Source organism: Rhinolophus ferrumequinum, chromosome 26 (assembly GCF_004115265.2).
Source record: "Rhinolophus ferrumequinum isolate MPI-CBG mRhiFer1 chromosome 26, mRhiFer1_v1.p, whole genome shotgun sequence".
NCBI classification, from domain to species: domain Eukaryota; kingdom Metazoa; phylum Chordata; class Mammalia; order Chiroptera; family Rhinolophidae; genus Rhinolophus; species Rhinolophus ferrumequinum.
The window spans coordinates 20,964,190-20,986,343 of record NC_046309.1 but is presented as its reverse complement, the minus strand read 5'-3'; the positions used below and the strand labels follow the sequence as shown (position 1 = coordinate 20,986,343).

The 22,154-nt window shown below is 39.3% G+C and overlaps 1 protein-coding gene across 2 annotated transcripts in view; it reads right to left on the bottom strand.

Annotated features, from left to right (window-relative positions):
- Window positions 1–21,422, bottom strand: part of IQUB (IQ motif and ubiquitin domain containing) — a 50,808-nt gene extending 29,386 nt beyond the window's left edge. For both annotated transcript variants that reach the window (XM_033098705.1, XM_033098706.1), the window contains exons 1-6: window positions 21,340–21,422; window positions 15,741–16,216; window positions 13,570–13,704; window positions 9,748–9,909; window positions 9,489–9,661; window positions 9,126–9,281 (exon numbers count right to left, since the gene is read on the bottom strand). In XM_033098705.1, coding sequence (XP_032954596.1) covers window positions 9,126–9,281; window positions 9,489–9,661; window positions 9,748–9,909; window positions 13,570–13,704; window positions 15,741–16,212 — 1,098 coding nt within the window. In that variant the 5' untranslated portion in view covers window positions 16,213–16,216; window positions 21,340–21,422. The remainder of the gene's footprint in view (window positions 1–9,125; window positions 9,282–9,488; window positions 9,662–9,747; window positions 9,910–13,569; window positions 13,705–15,740; window positions 16,217–21,339) is intronic.
- Window positions 21,423–22,154: the final 732 nt, after the last annotated feature.

Here is a 22,154-nt window from a genome sequence, read left to right as displayed (position 1 = left end):
TAAATCTTCCCTCTGCTCCTCACTACTTGACTGGCTTTGAGTTAGTTACTTGCTATCTCTGTGTTCTGACAACTCATCTATAAAACAGTGATAATAAAAGAATGCATATAAAGGTCTTAGCTTTAACCTGGTTCATTGCAAGTCTCAGTAAATACTATTATTGTTATGAATATTAATTATCTCCAGTTTATCTAAATTGTCATTAGCTTAGGCTCATATTGAAAACAAAATTTTATCTCCTAAATGGACAGCAGGTAAGTTATACGGTAGAAACCACCAAAGGCAGGTTAGATAAAAGGGAGACTTAAGCAAAAAAGTATTTATTAAATTGTGAGAAATATAAATGTGTCTGAGGGTCCAGTGTAGTACTAGATCCTCAAAAAGCTTGCAGTATAGCTGAGAGTTTATATTTTTAGTTCCTAAACTCATAAACATAAATAAAATGTGGAGAGGTTGGATCAAGATTGAGGACAGAGAACATATTGACACATCCTAATCCCTAATAACTAAATAAAATTATATAAGCTGAAATCAGTAAAGCTATTGCATCATTCTGGAGGAATCCTCCAAAGGAAGAGAGACTTTGAACAATCTCCTCAAGAAAGGAGACAGGTGGAGTGAGTCGAAGATGGAATTCATAGCCTGATCACACACTGGAGACACAAAGCCAGAAAATACAGAACCAACTAAATCTGCTTCCAACACAAAACTGGATCCTGTGAGCCTTAGGGCAACTAACAAGGTGACTGCTTGAGAAATGCGAAAGGGACAGGCTTCTCTAAAACAACTTAGGGGAAGAGCAACAGAGAGGTCTGCTTCCAGGCAGGAGGAGTGGTGTCCCAGGAGGCTGTTGACACCCAGGATGAAGAGAAGCCCCCTCTCCAAGGAACCAGCTCTCTCTGGAACTCAGCAGGTCCCCCCCCCCACCCCGCCCCGCCGAAACCACTGCAGAGAGGCCGTAGCAAACCAATATGCTGCAACACAGGGAACATCGGAAATCTCAGCGGCTCTGAGGACACACCAAGAATAACCAAACATTTGAGAAGAGCCAACAAAATAAAAGGCGCCTCCTTCAACAATGAAGAATTTACCTCGGTATGAAACAGAATTACTAAATCAGTGATTCTCACAGCATCATGGCTAGACCACCCGCATCCACAGCATCTGGAAAACAGCTAGAAATGCAAATTCTCAGGACCCGCCCCACAGCTACTGAATCAGAAAGTCTGGGTGGGGCATGGATTCTATGTTCATAAATTCTCCATGTGTTTCTGATAAATGCCAAAGTTTAGAACCATTCTACTAAACAAAACACAACAAAAAAACAAGACCAGATTAGAGTTAACCTTTTCAGAGAGAAAGGAAGGTATATTGAATCAATATAAAAGAACCAACCTGAAACTAATATAATATTGAATGTCAACTATAATTTATATATATGTTCACGGGATATAAAGTACAGCATAGGGAACATACTCAACAGTACTGGAATAGCTATGTATGGTGTCAGATGGGGTTTATCACTTTGTGATGGATGTAAATGTCTAATCATTATGTTGTTTAGTAAATGAAACTAATAATAAAAAAGACAAAAAAAAAGAACCAACAAAGTCTATGACAATATTTTTATTTTTGAAATATGAAAAAAATATCAGTAGATATGTTTAGCTTGGGTGCTATTAAATTTGTTGAACTTATTAAAGACACTAAAACACAGTTGTTTAAACAATATAGAACTTTTTTCCCTTCTCACATCATAATCCATATGATATGGTTGGAAGCTATCCCATATTCTACAAATATGTGTGCCCTGGGTGGCTGGTCCACTTCTCATCACCTTCCAGCCAGTAGGAAGGGGAAGAGAACAAAACAATTGCCACTCAGTCACTAAGAGCGATATCCAGAAGTGGCACACGTCATTTCCCCTCCCATTTCATTTTCCAGGCCTTAGTTACTTGGGTCATCAATATACAAAAGAGTCAATGAAACGAGGTCTTCCGCGGTGCAGCCATGAGCCCAGCTAAAGCTTTACTACGATGGGAAGACTGGATATTGGCCAAGAACTAGAAGTTCATTATAAGCTGATCTGCAGAATGTGCAGTGCCAAGGAGGGAATTAGTAAGCAAGAAACTTAGCCAAGACACTCTTTTAGAATGCAGGCTAAAAGGTCATAAAAATTAGAAAGAATGAAGGGATATAAATACACATGGAAGACACGTACAGACATTCCAAAATATATCTGATACACATTCCAGACAGAATGAAGAACGTTCATGATAGAAATTACTCACAATATAGCTAAGTTAAGTCAGACAAAGAAAGATAAATACTGTATGATTTCACTTATATGTAGAATCTAAAAACAAAAAAATGAACAAAACAGAAATGGACTCATAGATAACAGAGAACAAACTCATGGTTGCCAGAGGGGAGTGGGGTGGAGGGTGTAGGTGAAAAAGTGAAGGAAGAATAAGAGGGACAAACTTCCAGGTATAAAATAAATAAGCCATGAGGATGTAGTGTACAGCACAGGGAATAGAGTAAATAATATAATAACTTTTCAGGGTGCCAGACAGTTACTAGACTTACCATGATCACATTGTAAGGTATATAAATGTTGAATCATATTGTACACCTGAAACTAATATAATATTGTATGACAGCTATACTTTAACAAAAAAATAAATAAAAAATTTAAATAGAAGGATATTTCCCAAAACTGAGGAAGACATGAGCTCCCAGGTAGAAAGAGTCCATCACCAAGTTTCAAGTGTTATCACAACAACATTAGTAAGGATAAAGTGAAAATCCTAAAAGCTTCCAGAAAGAGGAAACAAAAAGCTGACAATGCGATTGACATCAGACTTTTAATCATATATAATTTGAAGTTATAAAGGAAAATAACTTTGAAAATAAGTTTGGGGCCAGCCCGGTGGCTCAGGCGGTTAGAGCTCCATGCTCCTAACTCCGAAGGCTGCCAGTTTGATTCCCACATGGGCCAGTGGGCTCTCAACCACAAGGTTGCCAGTTCGACTCCCACAAGGGATGGTGGGCTGCGCCCCATGCAACTAGCAACGGCAACTGGACCTGGAGCTGAGCTGCGCCCTCCACAACTAAGACTGAAAGGACAACAACTTGACTTGGAAAAACGTCCTGGAAGTACACACTATTCTCCAATAAAGTCCTATTCCCCTTACCCAATTTAAAAAAAAAAAAATCTTAAAAAAAAAAAAAGTTTAAATCTAATCTTCTACAGCCATTCAAACTAAAACCCAAGAATGAAGTTCATCCAATAGGACTTAGATGGATTACCTCCCACGCGAAATCTGAAAGAAATACTAGAGGATATGTTGCAGCAAAAACAATAAGGGGAAAAATTAAAGAAATGAGCAAAACTTTTCAAAAAAGTTATTAAGTTAAATACATCTTATTTGAAAAAAATTCATATATATCAATGTAAATATATAAAAACAACCTGGTTATAATTCTATAGTAAATTATAATTATATCATATATATATACATATATTTATATAAAATTGTAATTCTAGATCAAATCCTCACTGGATACGAGGAATGAGGAAGGAGGAGAAGGAAATGAAGAAAAGAAGGGCCTGCTAAGGTCCTTGACTTGTTCATGGAAAAGACAGAGCCTGATTAAATATACACTTGGTATAAAAAATGTAGGGGCATTAAAAATTCTTATGAGTAACCACTAGAAAAAAGGTAATAAACTACCTACTTCTGAACTACATAAGAACAAAAAAAGGAAAAAGAAATGTTTACTCAAACCAACAAAAAGAAGGAAAAGTTAGTGAAAGAATAAACAAACAACAAGAATTAATAATAAAAAACAAAATGAGATGGTAGGAATGAGTACAAAAATAACAGTAGTCACACATAATAATATAATCTTGCTTAAAACAAGAAAGATTTAAAATAAATACTAAGCATTGAACTCAAGAAGCTCAAGGATAAAATAAACCTAAGTAGAAAGGAATCAATGAAGATAAAAAGAAATTATTAAATGGAAATTTACTCCTTTTACTGGCTTTTAACCCGTCTTTCTGTTTACAGCTCACATCTCACTTCTGTCTCCCACAAAACCTCTCCCACTTTTCAAGATTCTATGGGGTACATTGATCTGGTCCTTGGCAGGCATTTAGATTTTCACTTCTTCTACTCAAGGAAGTCAGTTAACACTTCTCCATCTGCTTTACAACTTTAAAAAAATTGACTGACATTTAGTCTTCTCTCTTCTCATATCTTCTCTGTTCCTGTATTTTTATACTTTTTAAAAAATTCTTTTAATATCATTTGATTGGGGCTTGGAAAGTGTTGTAGAGACTTTCATTTCCCCACCTGGTCTCTATTCTTTCCTACTTCCTTATTTTGAAAACCTCATTCTCATTGAGGAGCAACAATATAAAACTTCAAAAATGTATTTATCACACACCCACAGCAGGGATAGTCACATGACACAGTCCAGGTCAAAGAGACGTAAGTGGAAGTCACTGGGTGGGGCTTTCAGGGAAAACTCGAGAAGGTGGCACACATGGGACATACTCCCCTGACTTCTCCCTTCTTCCTACATAGGATGCAGACATTATGCTGAAGGTTAATTAACCATTTTGCCATCAAATGGTAGCAAGCTCATAAGAAGATGAATGGAATGGAAAGGTAAAAGGAATTTAGGTTCCTGCTGACATCACAGAGCCACCATCCAAGCCTTGCAAAATAAAGAAGTAAACATTACAAGGTGTGATCAAAAGATACAGTGAATGTTTAAATAAAAAAAATTTATTACAGCAAAAGACACACTGCCATTAATCCGCTTCAAAATACTCCCCCTCGCTTTGAACACGCTTATCCCATCGTTCTTTCTGAAGCAGTTCTGGAAGTCCTCTTTCATGAGTGTCTTTACTTCATCCTCCATCATGACAATGCTCCCTGTCACATGTCACTTCTAGTACAGCAATTTCTGTCAAACAAAAACATTACTGTGCATCCTCATCCACCTTATTCACTGGATCTGGCTCTTCCCCAAAGTCAAAATCATTCAGGCTATCAAGGCAGCCACGACAGCACAACTAAAGACACTCACAAAAGAGGACTTCCAGAACTGCTTCAGAAAGTGGCAAGAACCATGGGATAAGTGTGTTCAAAGCAAGGGGGAGTATTTTGAGGGGGATTAATGGCAATGTGTTTTTTACTGTAATAAATTTTCTTTTATTTAAACATTCACCATAGTTTTTTATCACACCTGAAAGTTTAGACTGAGTAAATAAAAATCTATCTGGCTGGAACAACAGGTACTAACAAAGTCTGCTACAAAGTTAATAGGAAAAAAACTGAACTTGCCTGAACTTGGAATGCATTCTCCAATCCACATCTGGATCCATTAGCAAAGAGTGGCAGCTTTTTTAGCTTAGGGAATTTGAGCACAACTTCTGATTAATCATTGCCTGACCATTAAACTATGCTAAATTAGGGCAACACTTAGGAAGCCAGACTTACAAATAAAAAAGAAAACAATCAAAAAACTTAAAAATGAGCAGAGATGTAAGCGGCTGCATACTGTGACAGAGACAGATTCTAAAGAAGGGTTTCTCTGCAATGGCACTACTGATATTTTGGACCAGATAATTATTTGTTGCAGTGTGGGTGGAGTTTCCTACACATTGTAGGATACAGAAGATAGCAACCCTGGCATCTACCCACTAGATGACAGAAGCACCACCCCCCAAGTTGTCATAATCAAAAATGTCTCTGAACAGTGCAAATGTCCCCTGGGAGGCAAAATCACTCACTCCCAGTTGAGAACCACTGTTCTAGTTAACTAATTCAAGCAAGTCAAACAAATAAACTAAACAAATAAACATTAAACAGATATAATACCAATCCTTGGAGTGAATGGGGACAGGATAAAGAGCTGTTATAAGGGACAAGATAAAGAGTTGTTACAATATAGTATCAAAAATGTCCAGTTTTCAACAACAAAAACAAAAGAATTATGAGACATGCAAAGAAAGAAGACGGTATGACCAATATAGAATTAAAAAAAAAAAAGTCAGTAGAAACAGCCTCAGAGGGGTCCCAGATTTCGGACTTACCAAAGACTTCAAAGAGCTAAAGGAAACAATGAGTAAGAGTTAAAAGAAAGTAAGATGACAATGATTCATCAAATAGAGAGTATCAATAAAGAGATAGAAATGATAAAAAGAGAACCAAATGGAAATTTGGGGGGTTAACAGGACAAAACTCAAATGGAAAATCACTAAACAGGCTCAAAAGCAGATCTGAATGGCAAAAGAAAAAATAATGAACTTGATAATATATCATTAGAAATTTTTCATTCTGAAGAAGAGGGGGAAAAAAGAAGATAAATGAACAGAGACTCAAAGAACTTCACAACACCATGAAGCAAACAAGCATACATAAGAAACACAAAAGGGAGCTCTTCAGACTGAAAGATTACACTAGATGTTAGAAAATGAAGAAATAAAGACCACCAGAAAAGATAAAAGACAATATAACTACATTTTCTTCTTTCCTGCTCACCTTATTTGAAAGACAGTTGCATAAAACAATGATTATAAAAGCAATATTGGATATATACAACGTGGTATTAGTCTGTAGTACAAAGCAATGAAGTAGTGCTAAATGTTACGACACAGATGAGCCTAGAAAACATTATGCTAAGTAAAAGAAGTCAGTAACAAAAGACTACATATTGTATGAGTCCACGTATGTGAAATGAATACGCAAATCAGTAGCAGCAGAAAGCAGGTTAGTGGTCGCCTAAGACAGAAAGGATTGGAGGGAAACAGGGAGTGACTACTACTAGGTGCAGAATTTCTTTCTGGGATGATGAGAATGTTTTAAAATTGACTGTGATAATAATGGTAGCACAACTCTGTTTCTATAGGAAAAATCTTTGAATTGTGCATTGTGGGGTGACCAGATGGCTCAGCTGGTAGGAGCACGAGCCCTGAACAACAGGGTTGCTGGTTCAATTCCCACATGGGGCCAGTGAGCTGCACCCTCCACAACTAGATTGAAGACAATGAGCTGCTGCTGAGCTGCCGGAGGGTCAGCTGGATGGCTCAGTTGGTTAGAGCGTGAGCTCTCAACAACAAGGTTGCCAGTTCAATTCCAGCATGGGATGGTGGGCTGCGTCCCTTGCAACTAAAGATTGAAAACGGCGACTGGACTTGGAGCTGAGCTGCGCCATCCACAACTAGATCGAAGGACAACTGCCTGGAGAAACACACTGTCCTGTCGCATCCAGCGCAACACGGGCAGTGAGGGTGAGAGAAGGGGCAGCTTGGGTTGTTTTTAAGAAAGAAATAGACAGAGACTTAATGTAGTTAAATCTCTCCGAAGGCTAGGGGTCTCTCAGTCTCAGAGGACTGGAGCCCAGAATAAGGCCGACTGAAGGTTTTTATTGATAGGTATACAAATACAAGAAAATAACATTGTTTTTTACACAGTCTGTGAGACTCATACATCATAGCAGAAAAATGTTTATTCCAATCACCCTTTGGCTGTAAACAGCCGAAGCACAAGGTCCCATGATGTCTTAATTAAGGTATGTACCCTCTCAGGTCAAGTCTCTCATATTGTAACAGCTCTGTTGAGATAAGTGGAGAGAACTGATCTTTATTGTCTTCATGACTTCTCTCACAAACACGTCTCATGACTTTTCTAAGGCAGCTCATTGGGGGGTCCCCATTTGGTTTTGCCTGGCTTAGATTGTATCTCCCATGAGTCTTTGGCTGCAAACCATCTTTTGGGGACCAGACAGGGAGACATAAAGTGTAAACACAAGGATGGAACAGAGTCCCAGAAAGGCACAGTCTCACAGACTCTTCTTTCCTTAAGGAAAGACACGAGGGGACAGTTGGCTAGGCTGTTGTGTGACTATAGTCCCCCAATGTTTCCCAATAAAATTGAAAAAAACAACGTATACATTGTACTGAAAATATATGTTTTAAATTGACAAAAACAACAAAAGAATTAAATTGGCATACTAGAAAGTACTTAACATAAAAGAAGGCAGTAAAGGGAGAAAAGAGGAACACGATATCTAGCAAACAATAGCAAAGTGGCAGATAGAATCCAACTTTATCAGTAATTATTAAATATATATATATTTAACCCTCCGTTCAAAAGGCAGTTTGTTAGACTGGATAAAAAGACAAGATCCAAATACGGGCTGCCTATGAGAGATATCCTCTGGATTCAAAGTCTCAAATAGGTTATTAAAAGGATGGAAACATGACCATGGAAGCAATAACATAAAAGAGTTGGAGTGACTAGATTAATATCAGAGAAAACGAATTTCAATATCCTTTTAGTTTCAATTAGTCTCGCGACCTCCCTCGGTGATGCTACTGTCACAAGGAGCAGGGAAGGGACAGAGGACACAAAGGAACCACACGAAGCTTGGGATTCCCTGAGAGAAAGGGAAGGATGAGGAGCATTTCGGATGCTGGTTCCTGATACTGAGGAGAGACTGGCGACCACGACTTGCTTGTACTACCAATAAAATACGATTCTCACTGACAACGATTCTCTCCTTAACCAAACTCTAATCAGGCTCCTCTGAGTTCTTTTTCAACTATACCTCGACGTTTGGGCGTCTGTGTTCATTCATCGTTGCTAACTCAGTTTACCAGAATCTCCAGGCTCGAGATCTGATCGCTCTCAACATTTGATCAGGTTCCTCATCTGCCACCAACCCCCAGAAGATGCCCAATCACTCTGGCCCTCCTTCAGCAAAAATCCTGTGAGACTGGTTTAGCCAGACTCTCCCTTTACGCCTCGTGTTTCCTCTCAGCAACTGTCCATCCACAGACCCCTACCCTCCTCCTTGGCTACAAATTCCCACTTTTCCTGTTGGATTCAGTTGAGCCCAATCTCTCTCCTGTATCACAAAACTCCATAGTAGCCCCTCTTGAATCAAGTCTGCCTTACCATCTTTAATAAATGTTATGAATAAGTTTTTGTAACAACATTCATGTGGGCTCTTCCTCAAGCCAGGGAAACACACACAGACACCCACAGAACGATTGATTCAGACATTTAATTTTTAGTATTCACCCATAATAACAGTTACCTTACCGCCGCTAATCTTTGAGCATGGTATTCTGCTGCTGAAAAATATTTTCCTGGTGTTACCAGTTTATCAGTCATATTTGATACATACACACCAATCTTAGTCATCTGTGTGGATGTTGTATTTGTAGTTTGTTGGAGCTTCTTTCTCTGAAAAACTGTCTAAAATACAAACAGAAAAAGTTTAAATAAATATATACTATACACATGAGTAAAGAGCATATTTTGCTACATATTTAAGTGAATTTTCTTTATTATTTTAATTGCCATGTAATTCCTTAGAAGGTTTTTTATTTTAGAGAGGTACACAGCATAACATGTGTTGATTCTGTAGCTTCAAAAAATTACATTGAAAAATAAAACTATTACCTGGGTGTCCCTACAAAATACATTGCATTTTTCAAGAGTCTTCTTAGGTACGGTTTGTGTGCCGGCATTGTGATATTCTATTCCTGTTATTTTATGTCTGAATCCACCAAGAAATGGTTTGTGTAAGTTGGATTTCATAATCTCAACAGCTACCTGCTCGTACTGATCAATGCCTGAGGACAGAAAACCAAGAGTGAATGGAAGTTCAACTCCAAAATGACTCCAAAATACTTTACCTACAAGACATCAAACAACTAACCAGTTTGCACTCTGACATTTATGACTTGAGAGGCATCATTTAATTCATGTATTCCTCTGATTGGATAGAGATCTGGAAGTAAGGAAAAGATTTCCACTTGGACAATATCTTGTGCATTAATTCCATGTTGTAGCAGGGTCTCATTATTTTTAAGAATCGTTCCTAAAAATGAGATAAAATTGTAAGAAGTGTCATAACAAAGACGTAACTGTATGCACTCATTTTAAGGAGGTAGAAAACATCAAAGGCGCTCACATAAACACATATTGTTTAATTACCAAATATTGATTGGTATCAAAGTATTGATGGACAGTGTCCGCCTCTTGCCATAATGTTAATACAGAAAACTCCACAATGGAAAAGTTCAAGTGGTACTCCTGAGCAAGAATTCGGCATTATAAGTAAAGCTACAACTCTCAACTCATCAGAAATGCAAATATATAATAACCACGCAACTCTATATATATTCAAAAAAAATTTTAAGACATTTATGAGCAAAATCATATTCTACACACTGACTCTCTAAAATATAACAATGTGTCATATGTAAGCACAGGACATATCTGTATCAGGGAAAACCCAATTATATTACTATCCAGTCCTCTCTCCAGCAAAAAAGTATATAAGCAGAATTCCAAAGAATCCCTTCCTTTATGTTTCTATAATCAGAAACTCATGTAAATTAATTCATGCCAAGGTGGAGCTAAGCCTCAGTTTTGTGCTAGAATAAAATCACTTTATTTTTATATTGTATTCCTTCAACTTCTACCTCTGCCCTGTTGGTTTATTCTATAAAAGGACTCTAATTTTGTTTCTCTATTTCAAGGTGTACCACAAGATGTATGGTGCTGGCTGCTGTTTTGGGTCATAGAAGCTTTACTGATAGAATCTATATCAATCTTCTAAAGTATGGGCTCCCTAAAGTACAATTAAGAATTGAACATAGCAACGGTTTTGTTATACTCATTTTTAGAAATATAGCAAATACCACTAGCCCTTTTAAACTACATTCAAGAAAGTACAAAGATCTTTTGAGTTTCAATATACCGTAAATTCTTTTTTTTCTGTTTTGTTTGTTTATTTTGTTCTTTAGAATCCACATATAAGTGAGATCATATGGTATTTGTCTTTCTCTGTCTGACTTATTTCACTTAGCATAATACCCTCCAGGTCCATCCATGTTCACGCCCTAAATTCTTAATTCAAACAATTGACATGAATGTTATACAGGTTTTGTGATAGGTTGAAATAATGGCCTTACAATATATTCATGTCCTAATCCCCAAATCCTATGACTTACCTTATACAACAAGAGTGACTATAGATTTTATTAAGGATTTTGAGACGGAGAGGTTATCCTGGACTATCCAGATGAGCCCTAAGTGTAATCACAAGTGTCCTTATGAGAGAAAGAAAGAGAGAGATGTGACTACAGAAGAGATGATATGCCAGAAGCAGAGAGATTTGAAGACGCTATGCTGCTTGCTGTGAAGACAGAGGAGGAGCCCGGAGCCAACAAATGCAAGGACTGCAACTCTAGAAGCTGGAAACTGCAAGGACACCGACTCCTCCCACCAACCTTCAGAAGGAGGTTTCACTCTGCGGGAAACTGATTTAGGATTTCTGGCCTCCAGAACCATAAGAGAAATACTGTGTTGCTTTAAGCTACTAAACCTGTGGCTAATGGTTACAACAGTCATAGGAATCTAATACAATTCCCAGAGCCCTCTTCATTCCTCTGCTGGTGTCCACAGGAGGCTCAGTTCCATCAAACCTGAACTCCAGTTCTAGTACCAGAAGAAAGCACCTCTCTTAGAGGGTGGCTGACAGAGGATCCAGCTTTCATTGTTGCTACAGACAGAAGCCTGTCACACAGTGGTGATAGCCAGTACTTACACACACAGAACAAAGACCATCAAATGCAAAGGAAGAGGTGCCTAGGTACCACTGGCCAGCTACTCCCGTCTCAAAGTGCTTTCTTCTCCAGTTTAGAACTTCACCTTATACTTAATGCCAAGCAGTTTCAAACTCCCTCTTTGGAATCATACCTATATTTAAGTTCAGACTCTGCCACTTATTAGCTATGTGAATTTGCACAAGTTCCCTGAGCTTTAGTTTCCTTCTCTCAAGTAAAGTTCATAAAGGGGCCGGCCCAGGGGCTCAGGCAGTTAAAGCTCCATGCTCCTAACTCCGAAGGCTGCCGGTTCAATTCCCACATGGGCCAGTGGGCTCTCAACCACAAGGTTGCCAGTTCAACTCCTGGAGTCCCACCAGGGATGGTGGGCAGCGCCCCCTGCAACTAAGATTGAACACGGCACCTTGAGCTGAGCTGCCGCTGAGCTCCCGAATGGCTCAGTTGGTTGGAGTGCATCCTCTCAACCACAAGGTTGCCGGTTCGACTCCTGCAGCGGGATGGTGGGCTGCGCATCCTGCAACTAGAAAATGGCAACTAGACCAGGAGCTGAGCTGCGCCCTCCACAACTAAGACTGAAAGGACAACAACTTGAAGCTGAACCGCACCCTCCACAACTAAGACTGAAAGGACAACAACCTGACTTGGAAAAAAGTCCTGGAAGTACACACTGTTCCCCAATAAAGTCCTGTTCCCCTTCCCCAATAAAATCTTAAAAAAAAAAAAAAAAGTTCATAAAAATAATACCTACCTCACAGGGTTGTTGTATGGATTGAATGAGAACGTGGTAACATGGTAACATAGGCACAGCCTTTTGCAGACGGACGAGCACACAGCAAATGCTCAATAAATTAACCATCACCATCAACAAGATCATCAGCATCATATTATCATTCTCACTATTTAAATTCTAGCTTTGGTTCCCCAACCAAGATTTAATAATCAGTTGTTTGAGTACACAGATATTATACTATTAGAGCATATTCATTATAATGGTTTTCGGAAAATAATTTTGAAATTAAACCGATTGTTTTTCTCTGATTTGACAAGGAGGAGGGCCTTGGTAAGTAATGGGTTACTACATTTTATTGAGTGCTTAGGATTTTCACACACACACACACAAAGTTATTTCCCTGGAAATGTTTTGTGGCACCTTTATAAGTTAATACCAGAACTTTTTAAATTAAAATATTAGTATTTGTGCAATCATTCTGTAGAAACATTTATTTAGCTATGTTAGTCTGATTAAGTCTATCAGTGGTACAGAGACTACATCCTCTCATGAAGAAAGCTAATACAAAGTGGGCTGCTAAATACTACCCGCAAAATATAAACTTGAATCTCATGGATATGTCAATTGAACTTAACGTATGGAAGAGACTGATAAGATAACCCATTTTCAGTCCTCTTCTTATTCTATACGTGCTTATTTATCCTCTACTTTTTTCTACCTCATTTCCTCCCATTCCCCACAGGTAGTCTTCTTCCAGCCACACTAAATTTCTTACCACTTCCCTAAAGTCCCAGTTTTTCTCACCTCGCTGGGGCTTACCACTTTTGCTAAATGAAGCTTTCTAGGATCTTCCAGTTTCCTCCCTGTTCACACAGCTCCCTGTGCGTATCTCCATTAAAACATTTACACACTGTGTGGCAACTATTGCGTGCATCTTGTTCCTTACTAGTTAGTTAAACAACATGAGTACAGGGATTTTGTTTCATGCTTCTTTATATCTTCAATTCTTAGCAAAGTATCAAGAACAAAGTACGTCCCCGATAACAATGTATTGAATGAATGCATGCATAACCACAACATAATGTTCAAACAGTAAACATCAAGACAGTTTAATGAAATCAAATTTACACGTAAAACTAAAGAGGTCTTGATAAGTTTTATCAGCCTCCAAGCTTACCTGCACATCTTATCTGCAGTACGTCAGCTGGGACACTTAGTTGGTTTGCAAAATGATCCTTGAGGTGTTTTAAAATAGTGTCAATTCTAAAACGCATTACAATTTCCTGGCCCACAGGAAGAAGTACAACTTTTACTGCAGGAAAAAAAGGAAAAAAGAATCATAGTCAAAGGTCAGCAACCTACAGCCCACAAGCAGATAAAAAATTATGGGACAATTTTTAATCACATAGAATGCAGTTGTTTCTGCCACGCTCTCCTACCCCACTTCCATGGCAAGAGTTACTTTTCATTTTCCATAATGAGAAGTGACAAACATTCAGTTGCAACCTTTGGCTTTGAAAATTGATTTCAAATCTCAAGAACTGAACACCTGCTGCCCCAACTCTGGCTCCAAGTTCAGATCTCTCTTCTAATTCCCTGGCATGAGGATCGGTGCATATTCAGGATTACCTCCTCATTCAGACTACCACAAGAAATAGAAAATAAAGCTACACTGCTTTGAAGGATCCCCGATATCTGCTACATATTACTCAGATACAAACATAGAAAACATCGCAGAAAACCAAGCATGTTTGTGTAGTGTGTACTAGAAAAGGAGACCCTGACACCTGGAGGGCCCCTGAACTTAGAAATGTGCATGACCTGTGCACTCCCCACTTTATGAAACAGGAAATCAAGACACATTAAAAACAAAGAAAAACTGCTATTGTAGAAAGATTATCTGTTCACAAATTATAGGAAGGAAATATAGTATGTGAAAACTAATTCTTATGGGGTAAGCTTTTCTTTTAGATCTTGCAGACTTCAAATTTTAATGGAGAAGAAGCAATTAGTAAGATGGAGTATAGAGTACACACTGTAGGCCAAAAAAGTGTTGTGTATTTCTAGATGCCTGACATGACAATTTTCATCAAGCTAAACGAGACATTTATCGGTAGTCCCAGGATGATATTCAAATAGGCATGGTTGATGCTAAGGTACTTCAAAGTTGTTAAAACTTGTTTCATAGTTCCCTGTCAACAGAAAGAATACCTTCACAGAGGTTACACTATCAAAATGCTACTTTAACTGTTTTTTGGATTCAAAATTCGATGATAAATATATTTTAAAATTTTCATAGCAGTGGCTTCCTAAGCTTTGGGAAGGGGCAGGGGATTAGGGAATGTGTGAGTCTCAGGAACTACAGGACCAACACAACTTTTTAAACCACCAAGTGTCTGATACAAGCTATAATATCAGGGAATCACAGAAATATCAAAAAATGGAGTCCAAATTGACTCTGAATAATTATGAGAAATTGAAGATTAACAGCTTCAGTTATGTATAACTGAGCTTGATTAATTTCTTCTCCTTCCTCCTTTTGACGCTTTATTTATGTGCACACATCACACCAGGGTAAACTACCCCACTGGATTCAAAAGCGACATTTTACCAAATTAAGCTGCTGTTACTGCTGTGAACCGATGGCCCATGTTCTCCACCCTGTGAATGGAAACTCTCTCAAAACTTGAGGGCAAGGGGTAGGAGCAGTCAGATAACCATGCACATAGGATGGTTCCCTGTGTAACCAATTGCCTTCTTGCAGCTCCCCCTGAAGCTTTACCAGCAATGTAGTAGTAACTGCTACATGCCATCAACATCATATCCTGAAAACGAACCTCTAATGAAAGACAGTAGCTTTTCTGAAGATAAATATAAGGTAACATTACACACAAATTTGGAACTATGTACAAGCAACATGGTTTGTGGAATGAGCACTGGACAGGAAACTAGGAAGTCTGAAGTTCCTATCCTACCACTTGCTAGCTGGGTCCAATTAATTCCAAACTGGCATGCAAAAAAATTACTATTATACTCAAGAATTTGTCCACCTTTTCCCAAGCTCCCTACACATTTTTAAAACCTACGTTATTTGGGAAAAACAGATGAATATCCATTTAAAATTTAAAGATGCTCACTTATTTAAGGAGAGTAGATACTGGAGAATAGACAAGCTTCCCACACAGTGAAGAGATTCAAGTGGTACAGCTGGAGAAGTTTGGTGGATAGAGAAAAGGAAAGCAACATCAAACATAAAACCAATCGTTAAGCAAAAACAAACAAGAAAAAGCAACCATTCTTCAAAATGAGGGAAACAAATAGCTTTACCCTGTCTTCCCTAGGTAATACCTGTTGCTAAGGCCTGTTGCATTGATGTTTTCAGAGATTCCTTTACAGCCTTTATTTTATCCAGAAATGTCAGATGGTAATCGTCTGATTGCTGCTTGGTTGACTGTATTGCATTATCCAACTGAGTCAGACTGTGCTTTTCAGAATATACTGGAGAATCCAGAGCTTGTTCAGGTAACATAATCTCTTCCAGAAGCTGTTCTTCCTCATTTATCTCCAGGTTTGAAGCGCTCTGGTCACTCTGCGCCTCTGAACGCACTTCGTGGCCCCCACCAGATGGTTCTGGTTCAGGCTCACTGTCTTCTGGTTCAGGCTCATTTTCTTCTGGTTCAGACTCATTGTCTTCAGTTTGATCTGACTCGGGAAGGTCTTCTGAGGGAACTGGAATAGTGATCGTCTCATAAACACCATCTCTTTTTCCTGGCGCATCAGGAATATTCTGAGCAGTAAATTCTTCCTCCTGATCAGACATTTTCCTGAATTGAGAAACATAATTTTTACTGTACATAAAAACTTCTACACCAAATATCAAATTCAATGCTGGCATACAGTAATGTTCATAATATACTATAATGGTGCTCATTATTTTTTTTAATATTGATTATCTTAGTAATGTCATCAGGTAAAAACATCAGTGAATTTTTAATAAGAACACGACAGAAAGTAAAAAAAATACACCAAAAAGAGAAATTCAAAGCACAATTTGAGAGAACTCTTCTGTGAAGGACATACTGAAAGCTATTTTAAAATATATTGTCATCTCTTCCTTATTCAGTAAATGTTTGTGAAAGAAGGACTTTTCGAATAACTGTTTTCTGACTACAAAACTAGCACAGGATTTATGCTCTGGCATTACAGTTGATTGGAAGCTCAGGGAACGTGCCAGTTCACACAGCAACTATATCCTAGGCAGTACACACTCCCTGAAGTAGCTTTGCTCGCACGAGTGGTAGCAGAGGTCTCCAATGACCTCTGTCCCCCCCAAAACAAATATACCAACAAACAAATGCGCGCTGATCTTAGAGCTGACTGGGGTCTGAGCTCCTGCAACCAAGAGCTGTGGCTCAGGAAACAGTGTGACAGTGAGCGTCCAAGGGCTGGGGTCAGGGTGGCCCAGGGCAGCCCAGAACCAAGCTGCAGAGGCAGGAGCAGTTCAGAGGAGTGAGGAGGCAGTCAGCAGGCAGCTACCAGCAGAAGCTAGCAGCCAGGAAGGGGGTACAGAGGGAGTGGCCTCCAGGCTGATTTCTGTGGCAACCAGCAGGGGGGAAGATGAAAACTTGGAACAGTAGTTGGGGGGGGAGGTGGGAAGCTGTGTTTGGGGCTTCTACTTTAAGCACAAATCCTTATGGAAAAAAAAATTAACCTTAGTCAGTGAAGTTCTCTGGCTACTAGATGACAGACTACCAAAAAAAAAGAGAGTATATGGAATAAAAATATATAGGTGTTGAATTCAATGAATTGAGTCGAAGAGAGAATGAGTAAACTGGAAGATAAATAAAGAGATTTTTATAGAGAATGTTTCAAAGAGATAAGGATGTTGAAAATATGAGAGATTAGAAGCCATTGAAAAGAGAAAAAGTGCAGTATATTTTTCTGCTAAGCATATATCTTATTGTGAGCTAAGAATGGGTTTATATTGCTAAAATAAAGAAAACAAAGAATATGCAACAGAGACTGCATGTGGCCTGTGTAGTCCTTTACAGAAAAAGTCTACCAGGCCCTAATCGAGCATATGTCAAATTAAAGTCCCAGAAGGAAACAGAAAGATGGAAGAAAAGAGATATTTAAAACAGTAATGGCTGAGAATTTTTTAAAACTGATGAGAAATGTAGAACCACAGATTCAGGAAGCACAACATAAATCTATACCTAACAGGATAAATAAAAATAATTCATAGCCATATACATTGTAATTAAATTACAGAATAACAAAGAGGAGGTCCAGAAAGCAAACAGTGATAAAGCACATACCACCTACTGTTTTGAATTATATTAATTTGCTGACATTAATACAGAGCAAAGAAAAGTAAAATCACTGCAGATTTCTCATCAGAAAAACAGAAGCCAAGGCAACAATGTGAATAAGACAACTATCAACCTAAAATAGTGTACCCAACAAAACTATCTTTCAAGAAAGAAATAGAAACGGTATAATAACTTACCACCAAGATATCTGCTGTAAAGGAACTTCTAAAGGATACACTTGAAGGAGGAGGTAAATAGGCCCAAAGGAAATCCGAAGAGCAAAAAGGAAAGGTGAACAAATAAATCATAAATATATGGATAAACCCAAACAAATATTGTCAACACAAAATAATAGTAGAAAATTAAAATATTAGACAAAATATGTAATTGGGAAGAGAAAGATCAGAATAAACAGTTCTCAAATCCTTATACTGTTTACAAAATTGGGGGATATGATATTCTTAACCCTAGACTTTGTTAAATTAAATATGCATAGTTAAATTTCAAGTACAACAAACAAAATAACTGAAATAAAGTTTTAAAATTCCAAGACAATAAAGAAGGAAAAAAGTGAAATAAGATAAAACTGAACAAAAATTCAATTTTTAAAAAAATTCAAGAAAGCTCTTAAGCCTTCACCCACAAAAAAAATGTTCCTTTTTGTTATTTTCTCCCATAACAGAGATTACGGCCTGATTAGAAAGAGAGTATCGTAAAGAAGCCCTAACTCCTAGCAACGGATTCATCTGCCCTTTTTTGGAGTAATGCTCTTGTTTGGCTCTATCTGCCGAGCCATCATCCCTCTAAAATGGCAAAGATGGAATCTTCTAAATCAGCAACAGCAACAAAATCAGAACTTCTGCTCAAAAGACACAACTAAACGAAAAAGACAAGCCATAGAGTAGGAGATATATTTGCAAAACTCATCTGATAAAGGACCTATAATCAGAATATATACAAAACTCTCAAACTCAATAAAAGTTTTTTTTTAAAAAAATAAAAGATTTCAATAAGACACGTCACCGAAGAATATACACAGAAGGCAAATAAGCAAGGCCAGATCTAGGCAAGAGTGGTGCTGCACTGAGAAGAAATGCCTCCTAAAATTTTGGACCTAGTTGCCTCAATTGCCTTACTCTAGTCCTGGCCCAGAGAACAAATATGCTCAATGTCATTAGACATTAGAGAAAGACAACGTAAATCACAATGAGAATCCATTACACACCTATTACAATAGTTAATATATTTTTTCAGTCCAACAATATCAAGGGCTCATCCAGGGACTCTGGTCCCACTCCCCGCACAAGAACGCAGGATATGGTGAGGTCAAAAAGGAACACCAACGGAGCCATGGATGGGGGTTCATACCACTATATTCCTGCTGGCGGCTGGTAGAGACACAAAAGCAAACATCTGCCAGCGCCCCAACACGGGGTCTTCCTGCACCCCAGTCTCGCTGGCGGCCGGGCAAGACACAGGAAGTAGGATCCACACGATGTGTAATCCACCATCCATGCTTGCTAACCCCACTTACTAGCCGCAACCCGCCGCCTGCTTCTCTGCCAACCAACCAACCCCTTGCTACTGCAATCCACCCCTGCTAGCTTACCCACGGCAGTTATATCAGTGGCTAATGGCTAACCAGTAACAGCTGATGGACACCCAGCTGTTGGCCACCTCACCCATTCCATGTGAGGCCGAGAGCCTGGAAACTGCTCTCTGGGATTCTATCCCCACAGCTAGTGAGTACGAAGACAAGTAGCTTTTATACCTTGATGGTGAAAATGAAAATTGGCATAGGATTTGGGGTAACTGTTTGTCAGTTTTCTTATAAAATTAAACATACACTTCATATTACTCAGCAATCTGTGTCGTTACCCAAGTGGAATGAAAAACTACATTCACATAAAACCTGTACACAAAAGTTTATAAAGGCTTTATTCTTAATCACCAAAGACTTGAAACACAAATGATCCTGAACTGATGAATGGATACACATACTGTGATGCATTCATAAAATGGAATACTATTTGGGGAGGCTGGATGGCTCAGTTGGTTAGAGCGCGAGCTTTTAACAACAAGGTTGCCGGTTCGATTCCCACATGGGCCAGTGAGCTGCGCCCTCCACAACTAGATTGAAGGACAACAACTTGACTTGGAGCTGATGGGCCCTGGAGAAACACAGTTCCCCAATGTTCCCCCCCAAAAAAAGTATCCAAGAAACTTATTTTTTTTAAAGGAATATTACTCAACAATAAAAAGAAATAAACTGATACACACAACAACATGGATGAATCTTGAATTATGCTAAGAAGCCAATTCTAAAGGCTACATACCATCTGATTCAATTAAGTGAAGGAGCAAAGCTGTTGGTGAGCAACCGCCAGCGCTCCTGGGGTGAAAAAACAGAAACTGCCCCTTGCCCCCGTGTAAGAGAAGGAGAAACTGAAAAAAGAGGCAGACCACTCCAGTTAGTAAGTGGCAGTTTTAATAAGCTACCGAATTTACGTAGGAGGCTTGTCTTGGGCAGCTGCAAAAGGAGTAAGTAGATCTCTGCAATCCCCACCAAAATCTTAAGAGTTTATATAGAGGCCTTAACCAGGCTGAGTTGAATACAGACCAGATGGTCTCAACAGCACATTACTCTCTCAAGGACTATTTTCATCCTTGAAGCACCTGCTACTACAGGACGGGACCCGTGGGCAGAACCTCCAAGGGCAGTGGAGGGGGTAAGGAACCTCCAAATGCTCCGTCCAGTTCCAGGGTCAACCCAGTCCCATCCTCTTGATGGCCTCCAACAGCACAGGCCGGCATGTATAACACAGTGTTACAGGCACCAGTAGGACATATTCGTACATGCACAGACTTTCTCTAGAAGGTGAACTGGAGGACGACGCGGTGGGGGAGTGCTTGGGTGGAAAGCAGATCTTCACTGTTCATTCCTTTTACTGTTTCACTTTTTGTCAGGTTTATGTATCATCTATTCAAAAATAAATGTTTTCATCTTTAAAAATTGTTTAAAAAGGCAAAGCAGTCTCTATGATGATTGCATACAGAAAAGTCCCCCTTTCACCAACAAAGCATGATGTCACTGGCAGATCTAGAATGTTAGTGTAAGTAGGAAGGCAGGGATCCAGTTCTGCCTTCTACCAAAAAAAGGCGTGAGTTTTAAAGTGTTTTAAGCGGCACAGCAAAGACCACGGGAGGAGAGGAGGGAGAGAGAGCCAGTGAGGCACGTCTGTAAGCCCTCTAGTTACTAAAGAATGAAAACGGTCACCATGGAAGGCTGAACATTGTCTAATGCCAGGTCTGGGTTACACACACATCTTGTTGCTACACTATGAAGGTGAAAAGCCCCAGGGGTGAGAGGGGAGGTACGCCTCCTAGCTTGCTGCTGCTGCTTCTGCTTCCGAATCCCAAATCAGAGCTGCGGAGCCAGAAATGGAACCAAGAAAGAAGGGATGCTGTGCACGGATTTTAAAGTACAAGTGGCACATTCCCGACGAGCCAAGCAGTCCCGAGTCCGGGCGGGACAAGCGCCCGGCACACGGTCCTCGGCGTCCACTGCTGCAGTCACTGACTCCAGGCCGGTCTAGGCCGAGCCAGCAGAGGGCAGCCAGGCTCTGTCCTCCTACCTGACCAAGACACGCAGCTACGCCGGTCGCAGGGCTTCCTCAAGCTCCTAGAAAGCAGCGTCCGCACTCCGAGTCTGTTGCCGGCGGTATCCCAGCAACGACCGTGGCACCACCTCCTCCCGCCTCCGCACCGCTCCCGCGAGAATAGGCGTTTCCCGAGCTGGAATGGTAGGGAGGGCGGAGCCAGGCGGCGAGGGGCGGAGCCAGGCGGCGAGAGAGGGAGGGTGGGGCGGGGCAAGAGGCGGGGAGTGTTGTTACTTGTTAGACCTCAATTATTGGACTCTAACCACTCTGCGAGATCCCTTTTAACACTTGTGAAAGGGCACAGTTCTCCGAGCCAAACACTGTATTTGCCCTTACAGATATAAAAAAATCAGGATTACAGAAAATATAAATATGTAATGAGAGTGAAGACTGACAAAGGAAAACACAACACAACAGTAGGTACCTACGTATTTTTGTTAAATTTAGAACTTGTCTCTTGGCTTCCTGGCATCCAAAGAGAAAAGGGAGACAGGAGCTACTAAATTCCTCTTTTAAGTCAGGAGAAGCATAGCTTTTGTTAATCACTAAATTATAAAGGCTTTTTTATTTTCCTATCACTATAAATTATTCAACTTGAAGTTTTTAAACTATTGGGGGAAAGTTATATTCCTATTGCAAATGTAGTAACAAACGTAGTGTCTATTTCATAATAATAGCTAACATTTATTATTTGTTACTAAGCACTTTATATTTCTAATTTAATCCTTACAATGATTTTAAGGAAAACTAATCAGCCCCACATTACTAATGAGGAAAAGGTTTAGAGGTTT